At 40.9% G+C, this 24,307-nt stretch overlaps 1 protein-coding gene across 1 annotated transcript in view; it reads right to left on the bottom strand.

The window, feature by feature from the left end:
• Positions 1-6,650: 6,650 nt before the first annotated feature.
• LOC126162017 (ras-related protein Rab-40C) overlaps positions 6,651-24,307 on the bottom strand; it is a 34,965-nt gene continuing 17,308 nt past the window's right edge. The window contains exons 3-4 of the mRNA XM_049918242.1: positions 10,794-11,016; positions 6,651-8,443 (exon numbers count right to left, since the gene is read on the bottom strand). Coding sequence (XP_049774199.1) covers positions 8,109-8,443; positions 10,794-11,016 — 558 coding nt within the window. The 3' untranslated portion in view covers positions 6,651-8,108. The remainder of the gene's footprint in view (positions 8,444-10,793; positions 11,017-24,307) is intronic.

Raw genomic sequence — 24,307 nt, 5'->3', positions numbered from 1 at the left:
ATGCAGCAACATTTGGACATGGATACCATCCGGTCCCGGGGCGGAGGAGCGAGAAGATGAGAGGGCATGTTGGAGTTCCCGCATGGAGAAAACAGTATTGTAGCTTTCGTGATTTTGAGAGGAGAAAGCAAGAGGTCGCACTTCCGCTGCACGTTTCTTCGGGAGAAACGCTGGCGGGTAATTTGAAGAGCTCGAAATCTCAGCAAAGTGCTGACCCAACGAGTTAGAAATTGCGACGGGGTCCACTAAGGTATCATGCGCGACAGTGAGCCCAGAGACCGGGGAGAAACTAGGCGCGCCTGAGAACCGTCGAAGCTGACTCCAAACTTCCGAGGTGGGAGTGAAGGTGTTAAATGAGCTAATAAAGAATTTCCAGCTTGCCTTCTTGCTATCGCGGATGACGCGACGGCATCGCGCACGGAGCTGCTTATAGCGGATACAGTTGGCCAAAGTAGGATGGTGACGGAAAATGCGAAGAGCACGTCGCCGCTCACGTATTGCATCACGGCATGCCTCGTTCCACCAAGGAACTGGGGGGCGCCGGGGCAATTCGGAGGTGCGTGGTATTGAACGTTCCGCAGCTGTAAGGATAACGTCGGTAATATGTGTGACCTCATCGTCGACGCTGGGAAAGCGACGGTCATCGAATGTCGCGAGAGACGAAAAAAGTGTCCAATCGGCTTGGGCAAACTTCCAGCGTCGCGGGCGCATATATGGCAGTTGAGGCTGCAGTCTGAGGACACATGGAAAGTGGTCACTCGAGTGTGTATCATCAAGGGCGAACCATTCGATGTGCCGAGCTAGCGGAACAGTACCGACCGCAAGGTCCAAATGAGATAAGGTTGTCGTGGAGGCAGACAAAAATGTGGGGACCCCAGTGTTGAGGCAAACGAGATCCGCTTGGTGGAAGACGTCTAGCAATATGGAGCCACGTGGACAAGGATGTGGAGATCCCCAAAGCGGGTGGTGGGCATTGAAGTCCCCAACCAGCAAATAGGGGGGTGGAAGCTGACCAAGAAGATGAAGGAGATCAGCTCGTGCCATTGGTGTGGACGATGGAATGTACACAGTACAAAGAGAGAGCGTGTATCCGGAAAGGGAAATACGGACGGCGACAGCTTGGAAGGAAGTGTTTAAGGGGATTAGGTGATAATGGAGAGTATCACGGAGAAGAATCATGAGTCCTCCATGGGCTGGAGAGCCTTCAACAGAGGGGAGATCATATCGGACGGACTGAAAATGAGGGAGAACAAAGCGGTCATGGGGACGCAGCTCCGTTTCCTGAAGACAGAAGATGACCGGCGAGTAGGATCTTAAGAGTATCGACAATTCATCCCTATTGGCTCGAATGCCGCGGATATTCCAGTGGATAATGGACATGGGGTGAACAGAAATTGGAGGACTGTGACCAAAGTTGCTGTCAAGTCAAAGACTGCTCGGAGCTAGCGACCGACAGCATGGAATGGCAGTCAGCCGAAGGCAGAAGATCCTGATCCATAGGTTGGTCAGGAGCAGCTCCTGCCACCAGCGATCGGCCGGTTGACCGGCCACCAGCAGTGCGCCTTGGCGACACAGAAGATGGCCGAGGGCGATTTCCGCCAGGTGGTGCTGTAGAGGGGGCACGCCTTGGCGGAGAAGGAGAGGAACTGGGTTTCTTTGTAGCCTTCTTGGAAGAATGTGGTTTAGATGAAGAAGGAACCGATGGTTGTGAAGTTGCGGTACGTAAAAACTCTTCACGAGTATGCTCTTTTTTCGAAGACTTGGCGTCCGACTTTTGGGCTCGAGATTTTGCAGAACCCGACGAAGGGTGAGCCATAGAGTGGGCAGGCGAAAGTGGTGAGGTTGATCGAGCGATCTTTGCGCTGGCCGATCTGACGACCGTGGTACTAAAGGTGAGGTCGCAAGTCTGCGTGGCCGCCTCCTTTGTTGGCCGAGGAGAAGCAAGGACAGTGCTATATTTTCCTGTCTGAGGCACGGTGGGCTTGCGACTGGTGAATAATTTTCGAGCAGCAAAGGTCGACACCTTTTCCTTCACCCTTATTTCCTGGATGAGCTTCTCGTCCTTAAAAACGGGGCAATCTCGAGAGGAAGCTGCGTGGTCACCCATACAGTTGATGCAGCGAGGGGATGGAGGTGGACAAGCACCCTCATGGGCATCCTTGCCACACGTTACACATTTGGCTGGATTGGAACAGGACTGGCTGGTGTGATTGAACCGCTGACATCGATAGCAACGCGTAGGGTTTGGGACGTAAGGGCGAACGGAAATTATCTCATAGCCTGCCTTGATTTTCGATGGGAGTTGAACTGTGTCAAATGTCGAGAAGACAGTGCGGGTTGGAATGATGTTCGTGTCAACCCGTTTCATTACTCTATGAACTGCCGTTACGCCCTGGTCAGACAGATAGTGCTGAATTTCTTCGTCAGACAATCCATCGAGGGAGCGTGTATAAACGACTCCACGCGAGGAATTTAAGGTACGGTGCGGTTCCACCCGGACAGGGAAGGTGTGGAGCAGAGAAGTACGCAGCAATTTTTGTGCCTGGAGGGCACTGTGTGTTTCTAACAACAGGGTGCCATTCCGTAATCTGGAACAAGACTTTACAGGACCTGCTATTGCGTCGACACCTTTCTGAATAATGAAAGGGTTGACCGTGGAGAAGTCGTGACCTTCATCAGACCGAGAAACAACAAGGAACTGTGGCAACGATGGAAGAATCGTCTGTGGCTGAGACTCAGTATACTTACGTTTGTGAGCAGACTTAGTGGAAGGTGAGGAAACCATTGCGGAAGAATCCCCCATGATTACCGGCGTCTCCGATGGCGCGCTCCTCCCTTGTGGGGGCCCTCTCTGAGGGCACTCCCGCCTTAGGTGATTGTTCACACCTCAGGTCACACCTCCCGACAAACGGACGGAGGGACCAATCGGCATTTTCGGAAGGTATCAGCTCGGGTAATCACCCCTCCCTGGGCCTGGCCGTTACCAGGGGGTACGTACGTGTCCTACCTGTCTACCCGGGGCGGGGAATTACGCGTTACCCCGTCACCGGCTACGCACGAAGGGCGTGGGTCGGCCTTCAGACACGCACAGGGAGGAAGAAAGAGAAAGGGAAAGGAAGGAAGAGAGGTCTCAAACGCCGCAGCGGAGAAAAGGAAAAGAGAAGAGGTAAGGAGAAGAGAAGGACAAAGGAAGGAAGAAGACAGAGAAGGACAAAGGAAGGAAGAAGACATAAAAGCAAGGAAGGCAAAGAATGCAGTACATTTACGAGCGTCCGTCTCCGGACGTAGGCACAAACCATACTCCCAGATGGGGAGAAAGGGAAGGAAAGAGCCAGAGGTGAGGGGAGGAGGGGCGAAGATAGGGATGGGGAAGGATGCGGAATGGGAAGGTATGCAGCCCGGAAAGGAAGGAAGGCCACATTAGCTCGGGGTCCCGTGCTCGCTACGCATGTATCCACAAAAGAGTTGTGGACCCCCTGGGGGGTGGGACTGTGGTGTGGACTATGAACTGTAGTACATATGAAAAAGACCATTTCCAGTGCCACCAGCCAGAAAAAAACTAGGCAGGATGTCAGCTTTGCAGAAGGTGGCACTAGCAGCCACTGGCCACAACAACTCAGCACCCAACAAGAGCTATGTCGATGCACTGAGGAGGGCTGACATTGACAGTCTGGTCAACATGCTCATGAAGATGTTCAGCCAAATGATGAACATGATCCAACAGATGTCTGATGTAATGAAGATTGCTGCACAAACAGCTAAGCTTCCACCTGACCACAGATGAACAGTAGGCTGCTCAACCTGCCATTCTGTGTGTGATTGCAAGAGGACCTATGTATTCTAGCATTCCACCACACCCAGAGGGAGAAGGCGACATCTGTCAATGACTCACTTGCTAGCCCACAGCCGTTCTTCTTTTTACTCTGCCCTCCCCAACCTCACACCCTTTCTCACTTCACCCACTCCACTTGACACGACCCCTCACCTCAGGCAATCAGGAGACAGAGCAATGAAGATATGAGCATGTGTTTTGTATTAGTTAATTCTGAAGGACAACAGTCCAAAAAATATGAGCAAAATTTTCAATCTAGTTTGTGTGTGTATCAACTACTCAATGCATCAGAAATTTAAATTTTGTTCCAGGAACTTTTAACAGTGGCAACTATTTATTTACAGCTCGTACAAAATAGATACGTGTGTCAAAGTTTTACTGATCTTCACTTCAAAGTAGTCACCAGCATTGTGTATAACCCATTGCCAGTGATGTGGAAGTCGTAGGATACTCTTAGCAGTGCCAGTTGTGTTGACAGTTCAAGTGGCGCAGTCTATTGCCCGATGAATTTGTAGCAGTTCTGAAACGAATACCGTGAAGCGTTTCTTTCAATTTAGAAATCGTGTTGAAGTCATGAGGGCTTAAGTCAGGGGAGTGCAGTAGGTGGCATAGCACTCAGCAGCCCCATCAGTCAAACAAATCAGTAACAGCTTGTACCGTACGTGCTTGAGCATTGTCCCGCAAAATGATGGTCAGGTCCTTCAGAAAGTGTCATCACTTCTGTCTCTATGCTGTTCATTTTTGGAACACAACCTACGACCAGCTTAGAGACAGAAGTGATGACACTTTCTGAAAGCCCTGACCATCATTTTGCGGGACAATGGTCAAGCATGTACGGTGCAAGCTGTTACTGATTTGTTTGACTGATGGGGCTGCTAAGTGCTACACCATCTACTGCACTGCCCTGAATTAAGCCCTCATGAGTTCAACTCGATTTCTAAATTGAAGGAAACACTTCACAGTATTTGCTTCAGAACTGCTACAAATTCATCGGGCAATAGACTGCGCCACTCGAACTGTCAACACAACTGGCACTGCTAAGAGTATCCTACGACTTCCACATCGCTGGCAATGGGTTATACGGTTATACACAATCATGGTGACTACTTTGAAGGTCAGTAAAACTTCGAAATAAGTATCTATTTTGTATGAGCTGTTAATAAATAGTTGCCACTATTACAAGTTCCAACCCTCATATGTAGATTTTGTGAGGGAGGTATACTGCCTCGATAACAGTGCTACAATTGCTGTTAAAAGGATGACACCAACTACTTCTCTGAAAACTTGGATGTGTTTAACAGCACCACAGGATAAGTTTTATGATTATAATTAAAGTGATGTAGGGGGACATTTGTTATTTATACGTACAGAATGTATGACAGTATTCTTGTAAGCTCTCACAAATTTTGTATTATAATACATAATCTCCACAATGTCAGTTTAGATAAAGGGAAGTGTCTAATGTAGATATAATTTTGTACAGCTACCTGCTGAAGAATATGCACACTGTTATTTAAGTTATACAGTGAAAGCCCCCCCCCCCCCCCCCCCCCCACACACACACAACTGTAAGTATTCAAAAGGACATAGTAAAAATTATATTCCTTTACTTTCCCAAATTTTTTTTCCCATCGTACAACTGTTTTAAAACTACGTCTAACCAAGACTAGTAAATGATGCAGCATTGACAATAAAGGTGAAGTATCGTGAAAACTATTAAACACCACATGAGATGTGTCTCAGGTTTATAACAGGGAGTGTGCAGATGTAAATTCTGATGTATAACACAGCTAATTGTAATTACCACATTTTTCTGCAGGTATCTACTGCTCAATGCTTATTTTGGGGGATAGTCAGTTATCCTACAGATTCTTCATCTTTTATCCTGGATCTTCCATAATCTTAATGATTCTCATTAACTTCCAAAGTAATATGCATAGCTCAACAAAAATATTTTATACTACCACAAGTAAAGAAAAGGCTGCTTCACATTACCCAGATACAAGCAAAAGTAATGAAATTGGTGGAAATTTCATAATTAGTGACCCGTTGCACTGCCACAACCTGAATGATTAAATCTACTCAGATAGAGAGGGAACTGCAACAAAATAATAAATGCAAAAATGTCTACTAACCAACCAACAGTAAGAGATCGCTATCTTTGTGATTCTAATGTTCAATGAAGTGGCAAAATAGAAGCAAGAAAGATAGAGAGTTTAATGACCCACTGAGAAAGACAGCATTAGGTTGAATCTGCAAGCTTGCATACAATAAAAATGGAGAGGAAACTGGTCATAGTTTTCACAAGGAACATCTTCATTATACCTGATGTCATTAAAGGAAAGAATGGGAAACCTGACTCAATGAAAAACTGTAAAGTGCTGGGTGGAACACCAAAAATGAAAGGAGTAAAGGTAACAACTAACAATATAATCTAGGCACTGAACTGTGGAAAAGCACATGCTGTAAATTAAAAGCTAGAATTCCAGTGTCCATAGGAACTATGAGACTAACAAAAACAAATGTATATGCATACAGCTACATTGCGCTGATGCTACAGCCTAACTGTGTTATATTTACTCCTTTAAGTTTTTGAAAGCCTAAATTTGGATGAAGGACAGGCATTTGAACCACTGACTCCTCACAAAATTAAGGAGGGATCAAAGGAAACAGGACAACGGGAAGAATCAAGATAGTGAGTGTAATTAATGAATTAATTCTGCACAGCTACAGACAGTATGGAAAAGGAGATTAACCATTAGGTCAGAAACCCATTATCTATAAAGGGGCTTTTTTTTCCAAGCAGTTTACGCCAAAATATGAGTACTTTAATAAAAACTGTATTTTCATAAAATATCGTTTGTTATGTACAAGTAAAACAAAACATTGTTACTAACAAATGAACGGAGAATTGCCACATTTGGCAGTCATATCTACAAGGAAGTATTAAAGTCACAACACAAAATAATTCTTCCTTACGGTTTTGACATTGTTTATCAAAGTATGCACCTAAGATTCTGGATGTAATAAATAATAAAACATGTTTAATAAGTTAAAAATATTGTTCTCCATTTTCATAAATAAACAACAGAACTGTACATTAGAAAAAATGATAAAAAACAAGAATATTACATAATAACAGCCGGGCTGGAAGGGTTATTTACACAATGTGAAAGTGAAATATTTCACAGATTTTTATACAAACTAAAAACAGCTTTTTAAAAAGCACTTCTAATTATGGAAAAACTTCTCCTGCATTCATAAAAGAGTGTCACTCAAACAAGGTAACATTGGGAAAAAAGAAGTCAATGTGTGACAGTTCATACCTAATGTGTTTTATACAAGCCCTTAAGGTCTCTTCCCCCCCCCCCCCCCCCCCCCTCGGTCTCTCCTGACTTCAAAAATCAAAGAACAGGAGAAGTCCAAAGTTATGCAGTGAAATTTTGTGACCCAGAAAACAGCACAGAATATTCAATTATAATATCAATATTTTTGCAGTAGACACATTTATAAGACACAGATCAGTAAATGTATCCATAGACAAATAAACTTTCAGTAAGTCATTACAATAAAACAAAAATACCCTGATGATGTGAAAAGCAATTTCTACAACTAATATGGTAGTTAACACAGCAATGGACGGTAGTGCTCAAATATACAAATGCAAAAACTGTTACATGGATGGATTTTAAAAGAGGAAATTCTAAGAAACTTTCACAGTCTCTTCACAAAATGATCAATCAAAACTGCACTTACATTCAATACTATACTTTCAGTTAAATAGTTCCTTATAAGCAAGATGTCTCTGAAAAAGTAGTAGTTACAAAACATACTCCCTCATGTCACATTTCTGTTAAAGAATGCCATATCAATATTAATAATCAACTTTTACTTGGTCCAAGAAGGGCATTTGCAGAATTTCTTACTTGCTGAAATAACCATAAGAGATGATACTATCAGTGGAGACGTAAAAATCAGTTCAAAGGATAAAATTTTCAAAACATATCTTACAGATTTTTCTTTTCAGTAGTCACATTTCATTTAATGGAGACAGTTACCACTTACTAAAACATGTTTACATTCAAAAATAATAAATCAATAAGGCAGATGATAAAATCTATCAAAATCTTTCAATATTCTGAATGTATACATTATAAAATAGTGGGTACACTGAAATTACTACTCCACATTCAACACAATCACATACACAGTATAAAAGGACTATTTACAAGTTGTAGCACACTTCCACATACAATGTTCACAGACTGGGAGCATTTTATGATATTATACAAGAGTTGCGCCCTGTACAACTTGTTCGTGTTGAGTCAACTCCTGGTGGAGAGCCCATTGATGAGGAAGGAGAAGCTATTCCTGGAGAAGTGCCAACCACAAACTTTAGTTTTTTGTGATGGGATGAAATAACACCCTTGCTGCCTCCTAAGCTTCTATGATTTAACAAGTATCGATGTTGCATTGATGTTGTTGTGTAAGTTGTCATAGCATAAGACTTCAGATGTGATTTGACAGATGTTGGAAGTGGGAGCTGATCAATGCTGTAGACAGTCGTTCGAGCCACTATAGCACGGCAGCATAGCTCCTGTAAGCTTAGGACTGAAAGACAAATATTTCATTCTTAGCATATGAATGTATTACAATTGAAAGTCGTAATATTAGTACAGCAAATGGAAAGTCTACTTACCAAATAACAAAGTAAAAATGATTGGACCTTGGCTCTTATGAGCACAAGTTTGAAAATGCTGTCAAGTCTTTCAATTTCAGAATTTTCTCTTTTGGCAGGATAATTAAGAGGAACATGAAAGGGGCAGGATATATGCAACTACTCCAGTGGAAAGGTAAAATCTCTTCAAACAATGCATCAGGCAGAACAGGGTTCAGGAAATGAAGAGGAAGTAACAGCCAAGATTAAAATTAAAGTGTGCAAGTAATCATGAGTTGTATGTACTTGGTAAATCAAAGATGAGAGTTAAACATGAAGGAAAAGCCTGTGGTGAATGTATAATACATTAAAGTTCAAATTAAAGAAACGTGAATCAAAAATTGTTCTATGCAAAAGATAGATGGAAGGGAGCAAGAAAAAAGTTCAACATAAATAAATAAAAGAGAAAAAATGGAAAGGGAATCAACCCTTTGCACTCGGTAACTCAGACACAGGGCATCTTATTCAAATCACCACCTCCTGGGCAGTTAGCACACCACACAGAATTGCTTGAGTCTTTGTGGAACAAATGAGGCAACTGACTAACAGTTACAGTATACATTAAAACAAAAAGTGCACTTTAATTAAAATCTATTAACATGAGCATTACAGTACAAAACTCTTCATTGTGTGATATTTTATGAAACTGTTCTGGCTTGACTTTTTCCATAGTTGTTTCACTTGAACTGTTTACAAGTGAATCACTGTCATCAAAATCTCTGTCACTCTTGTTACCATTTAGACATTCCTCTAAAAGCTCTACAATCTCTCCCTCAGAAATGGGGTGTGGGTGAGGAACTAGCCATTTTGTGCCAGCTAACTTGAACATCATTACAACCTTTCTTGTCATACAGCTACTACAGTTTGTCACCGATTTAACAAAGGCTTCCTTAGAGGGCAGTACTATGCACCATTGATGCCTTTTACAGTCAGGTTCGACAATGGAGCATGCGAGTGCTATGAAAAATCATGTCGAATGAGGCTCACAGTCAGAGGGGAAAACAAAATTCGCAATGCTGAGCACCACTCGTATTTAGAGTGGAAAGGGTTAAAGGGCTACAGATAAACTAACTTCACTGGAAAAATCCCATATGCTGTTGCTAAGTGTTTTGTCAAATATAAATATGGTGGGAGTACATAGTCCTGTCCTTTCAGGCGTGTCTGATCATTCCCCGTAAGTGGTCCCAAGAAATCACAGGAAATTTAAATCAAAATGATCAGATGGGAATTCCAATCTGTACCCCCCACAAAACTGGTCTCTCTCTTAACCATCTCCTCTATCACTTCAGCTAAATTGCAACAATTTTAATGGTGATGCCGTTGGGCTGACTGGTGAAAGCAAATTGCAATAAGTGATAGAATTGATGAGTCAGTCAAAACTACTGGCAGAAATAAAAAAAAATATATTCTAAAGGGTGACAAATGCTTCAGTGCCACTACATTCTTTACCTCTTCTCTGAAGAAGGTGTGAATGTTTTAACACTTGTCAGCTTTAGCTTCCATTATTTATTTTTTATGATACTCTTTTGAGGGGAGGAGGGGGTGTGAGCTTTTGCATTGTCATTAATGAGATTTTCCCCTCCTCCTCATTTTACTTGCATTTGTTTATTGATGACAGCTGCAATTCTCTCTCTCTCTCTCTCTCTCTCTCTCTCTCTCTATCTATCTATCTATCTCTCTCTCTCCCCCTCTCAACATTTTCATGTAATTACTGTTCTCAGATTTTGTAGGAAATAAGACCCCAGTTTTGAAACTTTTATTTCTTGTGGTTATTTTCATGTTTGAGAATAGTAAGTCTTTTTACCTTTCTATCCTTTTTAATGCCATTACAGTGGGAAAATAAATAAAGTAAAATGAGAACAAACAACAAACCAGGAAGAGAAGGGGTGGGGGCAAGGAAAGAAGAAAAAGAAATGGTAGTGATCTCACAGTAACATTATTTAGCAGGAAACAAGTAAAAAGTCCAAAACTTGGTATTCAGGTTATACAGCCGAATACTGAAGCCAAATTCTATAGCAGAAAACAATGAAACAACTAAATTACTATAATCCATTTTTAATTGATTACCAAAGCAGTAGCTCGAAGTTGTTTTCCAATTCCAATATTCACTCAAATGTATATATTACATACGCAATTTAAATAATTTTCACAGAATTCAATGCATCTGCACCTACATAGTATACAACTCATTAAACAAAACGTATTGACTGGAAAATGATAAAATTATACAAATTAAAACTATACCTTTATTTGATCGCCACAGTCTCTCCATCCCATTACGGTGCAAAGCCATTCGAGAAAGCTCACTGAAACTTTCACGAATGTTGAAATCACAAAGTGGACTAACTTCAAAAAATGCCATTCGGTTTTTTGCTGCATAAGCTTCTGCATCCCTTGCATCCACTTGTCTTTTAAATTCCAGGTGAAGCCTGTTGCCAACAAGTACTTTTGGAACACCTGGAGCATGCTATCAACAAAAATAAATTAATGAATATGGACTGGTATGAAATATTTCTGCAACAAGATAACAAAAAATAAACAAAACAAAAGTAAGGACCACTGATGGATATTAAATATCAATAAGTTGGGTGACAAATGGGAACATTGTAAGGGATTACCTATAGAGCGTTCAATCTAATTACATGTGACAGTATGCTGTACAGTCTTTTAATGCTGTTGTTATCAAGAAGCATTTGTTGCATTGTGTCCATCTACAACCTAATACTGATTTCATAAACTTTAATAATTTTGAATATATTCTGCTTCGCTTGGTTCCAATACAGCTACGAAGGTACTCTGAAGTTTCATAAAAACAATTCACTTTTGTAAGAAGCATGTGCTACAAGTTCTACAGTTCTATTATGTATTTTAATCTTCCACAGAATGGTATGTCACATATTTTTGATGCTCACAACAATCCTGGAAACTCAAATGAGTCATAATCAATACACCTGAATGTAGGTGTCATGAATTTTACGAGTAGCACTCAAACCTGAGTCAATTCTCACTGTTGAATAAAGATGCACCATTTCATGTGTATAACAGAAGTAATGATTATAAGAGATTAATGGCCACAAGAAAGGTAGTTACATCAATACCATTCATATCTGAGACAGACACCTCAAATTAGTGACAAAATAAATTAAAATGTCCCTTATTTGTTATAAAATTGTGGATCAGAGCATAAAACATCATTAGGATTGTTTGTTAAGGGGCTCCGGAACGCCCTATACTTGCAATGTTAAAATAACACTTATAAATTACATCTTTCCTCACAAAGTATTTGAGGTAGGAAGTTGAACTTTTTACAGATTATTTATTGGAATATGGGCTACAACTTAACACAGGGATTTTACAAAATTTTAGTTCAGTTATTAAAGATGATTTTTTTTTCAATTGTAATGAAAATTCACAACATTTTTTTGCAATTTTTTATTTATATATTCAAAAATATACAGTTTTTTTGGAAAAAGGCTGTGTCAAATTATGCAGAAGGTACTGTGTAACATTTACTGAAAGTTTGAAACAAATATGTTTGGAAGATCCTTAGAAAACATGTAATTAGTATGAGAAAATAAAAGTTTTGGGAATCGAGTGACAAAGATTGGATTAACTTTTTAGTGCATTCCAGGTCCATAGGAGGGATTATCTTCATCCTCTGCAAACTCCTCCTCCAGCTTCCTCTTGTTCCTCCTCCTGTTTACTCTTGCTTGTATTTCTAGACTCTTTACAGCCCTGTCTGCAGCCCGAAGGCGTTCCTTGTCTAAAGCAAGCATCGCTCGTACCATGTTAGAACCTATCTTCATTCCCATATTTCTAAATACCTTGCACCTTACAATGTTGCCATCATTGAAAGTCGCAACAGCATCATACACACCAAAGTGAAGTGTTTCTATTCCAACAAATACAGTCTTGGGGTTTCTCGACCATATAACACTATTTACACTTTCATTGGGGTTTTGAGTTTTTCCGTGAATACACTTTTTCAACAGTTCAGGTGCTGCTAAGTCTCTGAATATAGGTTTTATCACCTCCATTATTGCATGAGGCAGACTATGCTTATGAGTGTACACTTCACCAGTTAGCAATCCTTTGTTATATTTACACCAACTGTCTTCTTCTTTGGGACACAAGCTATGTTGAGGATTTTCATCGGTTGAAGAAGTATGAAAAAAAAAAAAAAAAAAAGAGCCCAAACAGCCTTCTTCATTTCGTCGACACTTTGTGTATTTTGCCTAATAGCCATTCCATAATAGTTCTGTATTTTGTCAATTACACTGTCAGTTAACCTTCCCTTCCCATCCAACCCTTTACCATCACTGAGTTTTTGTTTTTTGTACGAAGCTTTCAGTCGCCGAAGTCTTGTTCCCATTCGCTTCTGTACGTGTCCAATACACTCAAATTTCTGCACTACATCATCATCACCATAGGGCTTCAGTCCTTGAACATGTTTGAAACTTTTAGAATCACCGTCACCAAGGTAATTAACATATCGCACTTTATCACACACCTCAGAAAGCTTGAATATACTGGCAACACCAGGCACTTCCATTCCTCCACTACTGCCACTATAGTTAGCTTTGCAATTATTTTCATGTGTACCTTTATATTTTTGTGGACATCTACAATACTTTGATATTACTGCTACATCTAAAACTTTCCCTGTATACATACTGGTGGCAGATACTACACCATGAAGAGATGTGTGTCCCCGTTTATGCCAGGTACCATCGAACGCTGCAGTCAAATCTCTGTTACCATTATTTTCCATTACTGCCTCTTCCACAGCGTTCTTCATAGATTCTATACAGACATCATCTACTTTAGACCTTATTAATTTATTATAGGTCGTAAACTTGGTTGGGGGATTTGGAAGATTTATGATGCCACAGAAAATTGCACCTGCAGTAGCACCCTTACCAACTGAACGCAAGGAATAAACAAATCTAATGTTGTGTTCGTAGATTTTGCTACCATTTTCTTCAGTTGCAATTACTGCAACACTGTTCCAAAAGGTGGTCATGTATGAACACTTATCACATTTCAGTTGTATTTCACTAGCAAGTCCTACGTGCTCTATTATGGAGAGTTCCAGACCAACTTCACTACAATAAATACATCTTACACAGTTTGAAAAAATTCCTTTGAGAACCGACATATCAAATATTTCATTCACATCCGATTCGCCCATAAAACATTCATAGTTTTCACTCATTGAACCAAGCTTCTTCTGTGAAGTATTTTCTTTCCCACTTTGGCTGCTATGGGCAGGTGTACTTGAGAGGTTAGGTTCACTCACGTGGTTATCGTCTTTATTGTTTACAGTAATAACACATACCTTTGGCTTTCCAACATTTCTCCTTTTCTTAAAAGCCTTCAGAGGATTTCTAATAACTTTACTTTTACTCATTATTATACTTCAACAAAACAGAGACTCAAGAAACAGAATTAATTACGAATATTTTCGAGATAATGACAGAGTAAATAAACATGAAACAATCGACAATCACACCAGCGATATATATTGAACCATCACAGGTTAGCCACAACACATACTTTATCTCACATCACTAAAATGTACCTGATGAACACGGACGTTAATAATAACACCATTTGACAGCAGTTTAACAGCGCCACAGTGGGTCACGCCCATGTAGAACACATTTCAAAAAAAATTTAAAAATAGTTGTAGTCTTCGGAATTGAATAAATTATATATCTATTAAAAGGTAATAGTCTGCAGATTCAGAAAACGCAAAAAAGTAAAAATTGAACTTCTCATGATTTTGAGCCTTTCAGGAGCCCCTTAACCAGTGAACATTGCTGTCAGCTTACTGGCTATTGTCTCTGGAATTATTTCCTTATTTTGTTTTCTTTGTGATGTTCCCCCTAATTCCAGATATCCTGTGCCACGACCTTAACATGGATGTCTCACACCTCTTCTGCATTGTGTTGCACTACCCATTCCACTGGATGATCACTACACAAAGTGGTTAAGTCACAGCATTGGGAGAGAACAATAGTCCCCCCCCCCTCCTCTCTCTCTCTCTCTCTCTCTCTCTCTCGTGTGTGGTGTATGAAAAGTTTTTTTTTTTTCATAATAATTAGTCATTTTACATTCACTTATGGATACAAGCTTGCTCTACACTTTTTCTAGAGTTGTGGTCTTCAGCTAAACACATCCATGCTCCTCCCACGTTTCCTAATGTTATCCACCCACTTTCAAACTAGTTGTTGTCACCCCCTTAAAATAAAATAAAAATAAAAATAAAAAAAAGGTGGGATTCCTGCATAAAACATCTGTTGTCCAAATACTACAAGCCTGGCTTCACGTCCCACCCATGTACATTTAATTTTCATGACAGTCAAAATTATATCATCCACTACAGATTAACACTATTTTCATATTAAAATTACTGTTAATTTTTGCGGAAATCTGCGGTGAAAAAACATACAGTATGTGTGAAACTATGGTCCAATCTAACAGAAGGCCCTAATCTGATCTGGTGGAATAAATATTTTACTTTTATAAATGATTTTAAGGTCTATTTTGAAACCTTCTCTGGTAAGTTCTTTTACTCACAGTTGTAGTTTATTTGCACTAGAGGCAATCATCTACCTGTATACCCCACAAGGAACCATATGGTGCAAGGTGGTGGGTACCTTGTGCCATTACTAATCATTCCTTTTCCTGTTTCACTCATAAATGGAGTGAGGGAAAAATGCTGTCTATATATTTCTCTATGAACTCTGATTTCTCTTAGACTATCTTCACAATCCTTTCGCAAGATGTACACTGGTGGTAGTAGGATTGCTCTCCAGTCTGTTTTAAATGCCAGTTTTCTAAATGTTTTCAATAGTATTTCACAAAAATAGTGACTTCTTAACTCCAGGAATTCCCATTTGAGTTTCTGAAGCATACCTGTAGTACTCGCATGTTGAATGAACCTACCAGAAGCAAAACTAAAAACATGTCTCTGAATTGGTTCTAAGTCTTCCTCTAATCCATCCTGGTGGGGATCTCAAACAATGGAGCAGTACTCACGAATGAGTCACACAAATGTTCAGTATGCTGTCTCCTTTACACTGACTTGGTAAAAGTCATGGGATAGCTATATGCACATATACATATGGTGGTAGTATCGCGTACACAAGGTATAAATGGCCCGTGCATTGGCAGAGCTGTTATTTGTGCTCAGATGATACATGTGAAAAGTTATCTGATATGATTATGGCCGCACAATGGGAATAACAGACTTTGATGGAGCTAGACCATGGGACATTCCATTTCGGAATTCGTTAGAGAATTAAATATTCCACGATCCACAGCGTCAAGAGTGTGCCGAGAATACTAAATTTCAGGCATTACCTCTCACTGTGGACAATACAGTGGCCAATGACCTTCACTTAACGACTGGGAGAGTAGTGTTTGCATGGAGTTGCCAGTGCTAACAGACAACCAACAATGTGTGAAATAAATAAAGAAATTAATGTGTGATGTATGACAAACATATCTGTTTGGACGGTGTGGTGAAATCCGGCATTAATGGTCTTTGGCAGCAGATGACTGATGCGACTGCCTTTACTAACACCATGACATCGCCTGCAATGCCTCTCCTGGGTTTGTGACCTTATTGATTGGACCTTAGTCAACTGGAAAATCATGGCTTGGTCATAATAGATCCAATTTCAGTTGGTAAGAGCTGATGGTGGGGTTCAAGTGTGGCACAGACCCCATGAGGCCAAATTGTCAACAAGGCAATGTGCAAGCTGGTGGTGCACTGGCATGGGCTGTGTTTACACGGAATGGACTGGGTCCTCTGGTCCAACTAAACTGGTCATTGACTGGAAATCGTTATTTGCAGACATTTAAGGACTTCATGTTCTGAAGCAATGATGGAATTTCTATACATGATAATGTGCCTTGTCAATGGGTCAACCATTGTTTGAAAACATTCTGAACAATTTCAGCGAAGGAACTGGCTACCCAGATCGCAAGTCGTGAATCCTATCAAACATTTATGGGACATAATCAACAGGTCAGTTCATGCATGAACACCTGCATCCGTGACACTTTCGTGATTATGGATGGCTATAGAGGCAGCATGGCTTAACATTTCTGCAGGGAACTTCCAGCAACTTGTTGAGTCCATAGTTGAGATGGTGCACTATGCCAGACAAAGGAGGTACAACACGATATTAGGAGGTATTCCACAACTTTTGTCACCTCAGTGTATAACTTGGCTACAATTTCCTAGAATTCTCCCAATAAACCAAAGTCGACCATTCACCTTCTCTCCAATAGACCTTGTGAGCTCGTTCCATCTCGTGCTACTTTGCAACAACAAGACTGTGTCAAGCAGCTCACCACTAGTACTGTATCACAACATTAAAGGATTATTTTTATGACTCACCTGCAGTAACTTATATTTTTTTGATTACAACAAGCTGCCATTCACCACAACAAAAAGAAATTCTATTCAAGTCATCCTGTATCATCCTACACTTACTTAAAGACAACACTTTCCCACAGACTACAGCACCACCAGCAGTTACAGACTGCTGCCCACCCTATCCATCAGATTGTTTATGAATGTAGAGAACAAGAGCAGCCCTACCCTGAGGAACTCCACTTAACACCTCTGTCTCCAATGAACACTCGCCATCCACGATAACGTAATGGGTTCTCTTACTTAAAAAGTCTTCAAGCCACTCACACCTCAAACTTACAAAGAGTTTAAAAAAAATATTCCATATTTTGAGAAGTGGTAGTATGGACCAAAACAAGACAAAAAAGTTCAGTAAAAATGGGCTCTAGAATGCATACCATAAGAGCTACGAACTCTTGCTGATCATCGTCACTACTGTGACACACATCTCTCCGATTGCAAGCTCTTTGATATTATGAATGAGGTACAGAATGTAGTTAACAAATGAGGGCACATTCCTCTATTACTGTCGTTGGATATGGCATGCAGTAAACATCAGTTAGTGCTGTTACTGTAAATCTTCCTCGCAGTTCTGGGTGCGTATAGCGCATGCAGTAGTTCTAATGAAACCAGTTTGTGTTTGATAAGTCTGAGAAATGCTGTTACATATTAGTTCCCATCAAATGACTTGCCTGTCCTGCTAGAGGAGGTACCATTCCAACAATGTCTCGGGATGATGTTCATGCATGCTGGAGCACCAGCTCATTCTCCTGAAATGTCCAAGAACACTTCACATACGCAATTAATAGGCAATGGATTGGTCAGACAGATCCAGTACACTGACCACCTCATTTCCCTAATTTTAGTCCCTCAGATTTTTGGTTGTGGTGAAACTTGCAATTTCTGGTGTATGTAAGGCCCACTGAAGAGTTATAAACACTACAGAAGCACATCTCAATGCCTCCCAGTGCATCTGTAACAAACCTGGTGTTTTCCAGGGAGTGCGCAATTCCCTACGATGCCTGAGAGGAGCACACTTTGCTATGAATGGACAATATATTGAGCATCTCCTTTAACGATGCTTCATCAGTGCAGGTCATATGTAATATCATGCACATTACATTAAACACTCTGCTGCTTCACAGTAACAGAATAATGTGCTCTCATTTGTTTACTGCCTTCTGTAAATTGTTCATAATAGCAATGAGCTTGAGACATATGTTTCACAACAATGAAGATGAACACTTGCTTGTAGTTCTTACGGTATGCATTAAAGGTTCCATGTTTACTGGACAGTTTTTCCTTGTTTTGGTACCCACTACAATCTCTGAAAATAGGGAACACTTTTTTTCAATGCCCTATATACAAAGGTGTTTCAGATGTGTTTCATTAACACACTTCTTCCTCTTTTCCCCACATTAACAATCTGGATTGCAGAGAATAAGTGTTATGGCTTTTTTTTCTCTCTTTTTCTTAACCACCTTTCCAATACTGAATCTCCCACTATCCTACATAAGTTTAATGTAAGCTGTAGCACTGAATTAAATGTCTTGTTTCTCGAAGTCTGTAAGTGATTACAAAAAATTGTATAATGTCTGAAATAAATAATTCAGATGGTAAATTTAAATCTTACAGTCAATAATTATAAGACATACTAAGAAATCAGTTAAAAGAATGGGTATACTTTCAAATTAAAAGGAAACACGCAAATAATAAATGACAGTGAGATAGCCAACACAAATAATTTACTTCCTTGTCCAGAGCTATATTGAACAACAATGGTGACAATCCATCTCCCTGTTTAACACCAGTCTTGATCTCAAATTCTTCTGACAGTGCTCCTCTGAATCTCACCCTTGCTTTTATGTCTGTCAGAATTTCTTTAAGAGTTCTTGTGTAGTTCCATCAAGTCCTCTCTTCTTCAGGATCCTAACAAGAGTCAGTCTGTCGATGGAGTCATATGCCTTTTGAAGTCCACAAGGTTATTACTGTCTTTTTGTTTTTTAAGGGCCTATGTTCTATCAATTGCTTCAGGATAAATATTGTTCTACACAACCTCTTCCCTTCCTGAATCCCACTTGCTAGTCACCAACTGTACTTTCTACCTGTTCTTCTACTGTCTTGAGCAATAGTTTTGATAGCACCTTGTATCCGATCTCTAGTAGCGATATTCCTCTGTAGTTGTTTGCATCTCTCTTGTCCCCCTTCTTGTGTATTGGTACTACAATTGCATTCTTCCATCCTTCTGGCAACTTCTTTGTTCTCCAGATTTGGTGAATTATGTTGGCCATGTTGTCTATTGCTTTGTTGCCTCCCCACTTTATCATCTCGGCTGCTATACCATCTTCTCCAGTTGCCTTATTATTCTTCAGATCGCTTATGGTATGTGCGACTTCATCCCTGGTTGGAGGGTGTGGCTCTCTCTCTTTTGTGTCAGTCCCCAGTTCCAGCTCTTCTTCAGGTGGTTCACAGTTCAGCAAGTCATGAAAGTGCTCTGCAAAAATCCGACAGTTCTCCTTTGCACTGACAGCCAGCTCCCCTTTCTTATCTCTTATGAACAGTTCTCTACCCTTGTATCCAATCAGACTCTCTTTGAATTTTCCGAAAAAGTGTCTGCTGTTGTTTTTCCTGAAGTTGGTCTCAATCTCGTCCAGTTCCTGCTTCATCTTCTGTCTTCTGGTCCATCTTATTGTTCGGGCTGCTTCCTTTCTTGCTCCTAAGAAAACTTCCCATTTTTTCTGGGTCCTTCTTGCTGCTCCAGTCTCTCCAGGCTTTCCTGCGAGTCTCTACCGCTTCCTCACATTTCTTGTTCCACCACCAGTGCTTCCATTTCTTTTCTTCCTTTCCCCATAGTTCAGCCTGTTTCGCCATATTTCGCTTCATATCATCCCATTCATTGAATGATTCAATTCCTTCCTCATATCTGGATTGATCGTGTCTTAATTTGTCTCCGACTACCTTTATGTTTTCTGTTCTTCTGTTCGTCTGTGGCAGTCTGTCCCTGTTCGGAATCCAAAGGCACTTAACTTCTGTAAGATAGTGATCCGATTCTATACTTGTGTTCTTCCTGACCTTTGTGTTCATGATCTCTTTAGCATTTGTCCAGCTGATTGCTATGTGGTCAATTTGGAATTCCCTAAGGCAATGGGTTTGCCCATGTCTTTTTCTTACACGGTTTGGCCCTGAAGTGTGTTGTCATCAATCTCATTTTGTGTTCTCGACACAGTTCAATTAGCCTTTCTCCATTTTTGTTTGTCCACTGGTGTGCAGGGTACTCGCCCATTACTCCTTTACGTTGCTTCTCTCTTCCAATCTGTGCATTATACTCTCCTACTAGTATATTTACATGTCTATATGGTATGTTTTTCAGTGTATCATCTAGCTCTTCCCAGAAATTATCAGCAACTTTCTTGTCTTTCCTGTTTTTGTCATTTGTAGGTGCATGTCCATTTATTACTGTATACTTTTTGTTCCCTGCTTGAAAAGTCAGTGTTGATATCCTTTCTGACCTGCACTTATTTCAGTTATGCCATCCTCGTATCTCTTGTCTACTATGAACCCTGTACCAAATCATCTAGGTGCATGTCTTTCCTTTCCCACTTTAACTCCTGGTTTCCCCTTCAGTATTATGAAGCCTTCTCACTCCACTGTGTCTTCGTCAGTGTATCTTGTTTCTTGCATCGCTAATATTCCAATGCTTCCCTCTTTCATCTCATCAATTACCTGTTTAAGTTTACCAGTCTTAATCATTGTCTGTACATTTATCGTTCCAATTATGAAAATCTTTTTAGTTTTAATCTTCTTTGAGGTTCTTGGGAGCTCCGACTCTTCCCTTACGCACTTTTTGGCAGGTCCCCCAGAATCCGAATGCCTGCTTGTGTCGACCTTGGTCAACAGGGGATTGTCCCCCTGGGGTAATCTCGATTCCATAGTGCGATCCATTCCACGAGCTACAAAATTTTTTGATGGGACAGCTCATGTCCGTCCAGTTATACAACTGAAGTTGTTAGCCCCAGAAGATGTGTTCAGGCCGCCCCTGACATGGGGACACAGATGCCTTAGGTAGCAGCCCCTAACATGGAGTACCGCCGCTACCTGATATGTTTCAGTGGCTCTTCCCCTCTCTCTGCCGTTAGGAAGTGACATTCCTCTTCCGCCTTTGAGACCGTTGGCCGGGCTTCACCTGTAACCCTAGGTAGGGGCCCTAACTGGGTGTTTTAGCCCCAGAAGATGTGTTCAGGCCGCCCCTGACATGGGGACACAGATGCCTTTGGTAGCAGCCCCTAACATGGAGTACCGCCGCTACCTGATATGTTTCAGTGGCTCTTCCCCTCTCTCTGCCGTTAGGAAGTGACATTCCTCTTCCGCCTTTGAGACCGTTGGCCGGGCTTCACCTGTAACCCTAGGTAGGGGCCCTAACTGGGTGCTACCATCCGGAGCCAGATGGACCCAGGTTTTTTTTTTTTTTTTTTACGAGATTGTTGCTCCTCCCACTCCTCCTACCCCATGACTTGTGAGATGGGGCCCCAGGGTTTGGGACCGGCAATGGCGGTAGTATGGACCAAAACAAGACAAAAAAGGTCAATAAAAATGGGCTCTAGAATGCATGCCATAAGAGCTACGAGCTCTTGCTGATCATCGTCACTACTGTGACACACATCTCTCCGATTGCAAGCTCTTTGATATTATGAATGAGGTACAGAATGTAGTTAACAAATGAGGGCACATTCCTTTATTACTGTCGTTGGATATGGCATGCAGTAAACATCTGTTAGTGCTAGAATGAGATTTTCACTCTGCAGCGGAGTGTGCGCTGATATGAAACTTCCTGGCAGATTAAAACTGTGTGCCCGACCGAGACTCGAACTCGGGACCTTTGCCTTTCGCGGGCAAGTGCTCTACCAACTGAGCTACCGAAGCACGACTCACGCCCGGCACTCACAGCTTTACTTCTGCCAGTACCTCGTCTCCTACCTTCCAAACTTTACAGAAGCTCTCCTGCGAACCTTGCAGAACTAGCACTCCTGAAAGAAAGGATATTGCGGAGACATGGCTTAGCCACAGCCTGGGGGATGTTTCCAGAATGAGATTTTCACTCTGCAGCGGAGTGTGCGCTGATATGAAACTTCCTGGCAGATTAAAACTGTGTGCCCGACCGAGACTCGAACTCGGGACCTTTGCCTTTCGCGGGCAAGTGCTCTACCAACTGAGCTACCGAAGCACGACTCACGCCCGGCACTCACAGCTTTACTTCTGCCAGTACCTCGTCTCCTACCTTCCAAACTTTACAGAAGCTCTCCTGCGAACCTTGCAGAACTAGCACTCCTGAAAGAAAGGATATTGCGGAGACATGGCTTAGCCACAGCCTGGGGGATGTTTCCAGAATGAGATTTTCACTCTGCAGCGGAGTGTGCGCTGATATGAAACTTCCTGGCAGATTAAAACTGTCCCGAGTTCGAGTCTCGGTCGGGCACACAGTTTTAATCTGCCAGGAAGTTTCATCTGTTAGTGCTGTTACTGTAAATCTTCCTCGCAGTTCTGGGTGCGTATAGCGCATGCAGTAGTTCTAATGAAACCAGTTTGTGTTTGATAAGTCTGGGAAATGCTGTTACATATTAGTTCCCATCAAATGACTTGCCTGTCCTGCTAGAGAGGAGGTACCATTCCAACAATGGCTCGGGATGTTGTTCATGCATGCTGGAGCACCAGCTCATTCTCCTGAAATGTCCAAGAACACCTCACACACGCAATTAATAGGCAAGGGGTTGGTCAGACAGATCCAGTACACTGACCACCTCATTTCCCTAATCTTAGTCCCTCAGATTTTTGGTTGTGGTGAAACTTGCAATTTCTGGTGTATGTAAGGCCCACTGAAGAGTTAAAAACAGTACAGGAGCACATCTCAATGCCTCCCAGTGCATCTGTAACAAACCTGGTGTTTTCCAGGGAGTGCGCAATTCCCTACGATGCCTGAGAGGAGCACACTTTGCTATGAATGGACAATATATTGAGCATCTCCTTTAACGATGCTTCATCAGTGCAGGTCATATGTAATATCATGCACATTACATTAAACACTCTGCTGCTTCACAGTAACAGAATAATGTGCTCTCATTTGTTTACTGCCTTCTGTAAATTGTTCATAATAGCAATGAGCTTGAGATATGTGTTTCACAACAATGAAGGTGAACACTTGCTTGTAGTTCTTACAGTAAGCATTAAAGATTCCATGTTAACTGGACAGTTTTTCCTTGTTTTGGTACCCACTACAATCTCTGAAAATAGGGAACACTTTTTTCAACACCCTATATACAAAGGTGTTTCAGATGTGTTTCATTAACACACTTCTTCCTCTTTTCCAGACATTTACAATTGGGTTGCAGAGAATAAGTGTTATGGCTTTTTTTTCTTTTTCTTGACCACCTTTCCAATACTGAATTTCCCACTATCCTACTCAAGTTTAATGTAAGCTGTAGCACTGAATTAAATGTCTTGTTTTACAAAAAATTGTGTAATGTCTTAAATAAACAATTCAGATGGTAAATTTAAATCTTACAGTCAATAATTATAAGACATACTAAGAAATCAGTTAAAAGAATGGGTATACTTTCTTATTAAAACGAAACACTCAAATAATAAATGACAGTGAGACAGCCAACACAAACAATTTACTTCATTGTAGTGGGTTTAAAGAAGATTGGCATGGGCAGTTCAAGGGATACAATAACAGAACATATGCAAAAAGCCATGCTTCACACATACAAGCAAATCGCAACTGCCCCTTGCTCTGCCAAAGAAATTAAAAACAATTAACCCCTCAAAAACAAAAACTCCCATGGAATTAATAATATTTCAAGCACTAAAATTCTTTTTTTTAAAAAATGTATGCAATGATTTCAGTCACATTTGCAACAAATCACTATTACACAGGATACTTTCAGATAAACATGAATATTATTGTCAGACTGCTTTGCAATACAGGTAGTAAGACAGATATTGTTAATTACTAACCAGTCTCACTATTTATCTCCTCCCCAAAGGAGCTGGAAGAAATTAAGTATGCAAAAACCATAATACACCTCTCTTAAAATCAGATCTGTAGTCTCAGTTTGGATTTGAAAAGGGTCTCTTTACAGAATATGGTAGTTTTCAATTCGCAAAACATCTAACACAAAATTTGAATGACAAAATATGAAGCTAGTATCTTCTGTGACTTATGAAAAGAGTTTGATTATGCAGTTCACAATATTCTACTAGGGAACCTCAAATACCACTTGTAACCAATTTTCTACCTATCTAACTAAAAGGATGCTGGATGATGCATTAAGAA

This window comes from Schistocerca cancellata, chromosome 2 (assembly GCF_023864275.1).
Source record: "Schistocerca cancellata isolate TAMUIC-IGC-003103 chromosome 2, iqSchCanc2.1, whole genome shotgun sequence".
NCBI lineage: Eukaryota > Metazoa > Arthropoda > Insecta > Orthoptera > Acrididae > Schistocerca > Schistocerca cancellata.
The sequence above is the reverse complement of the archived record's forward strand: the minus strand, read 5'-3'. Positions and strand labels throughout refer to the sequence as shown.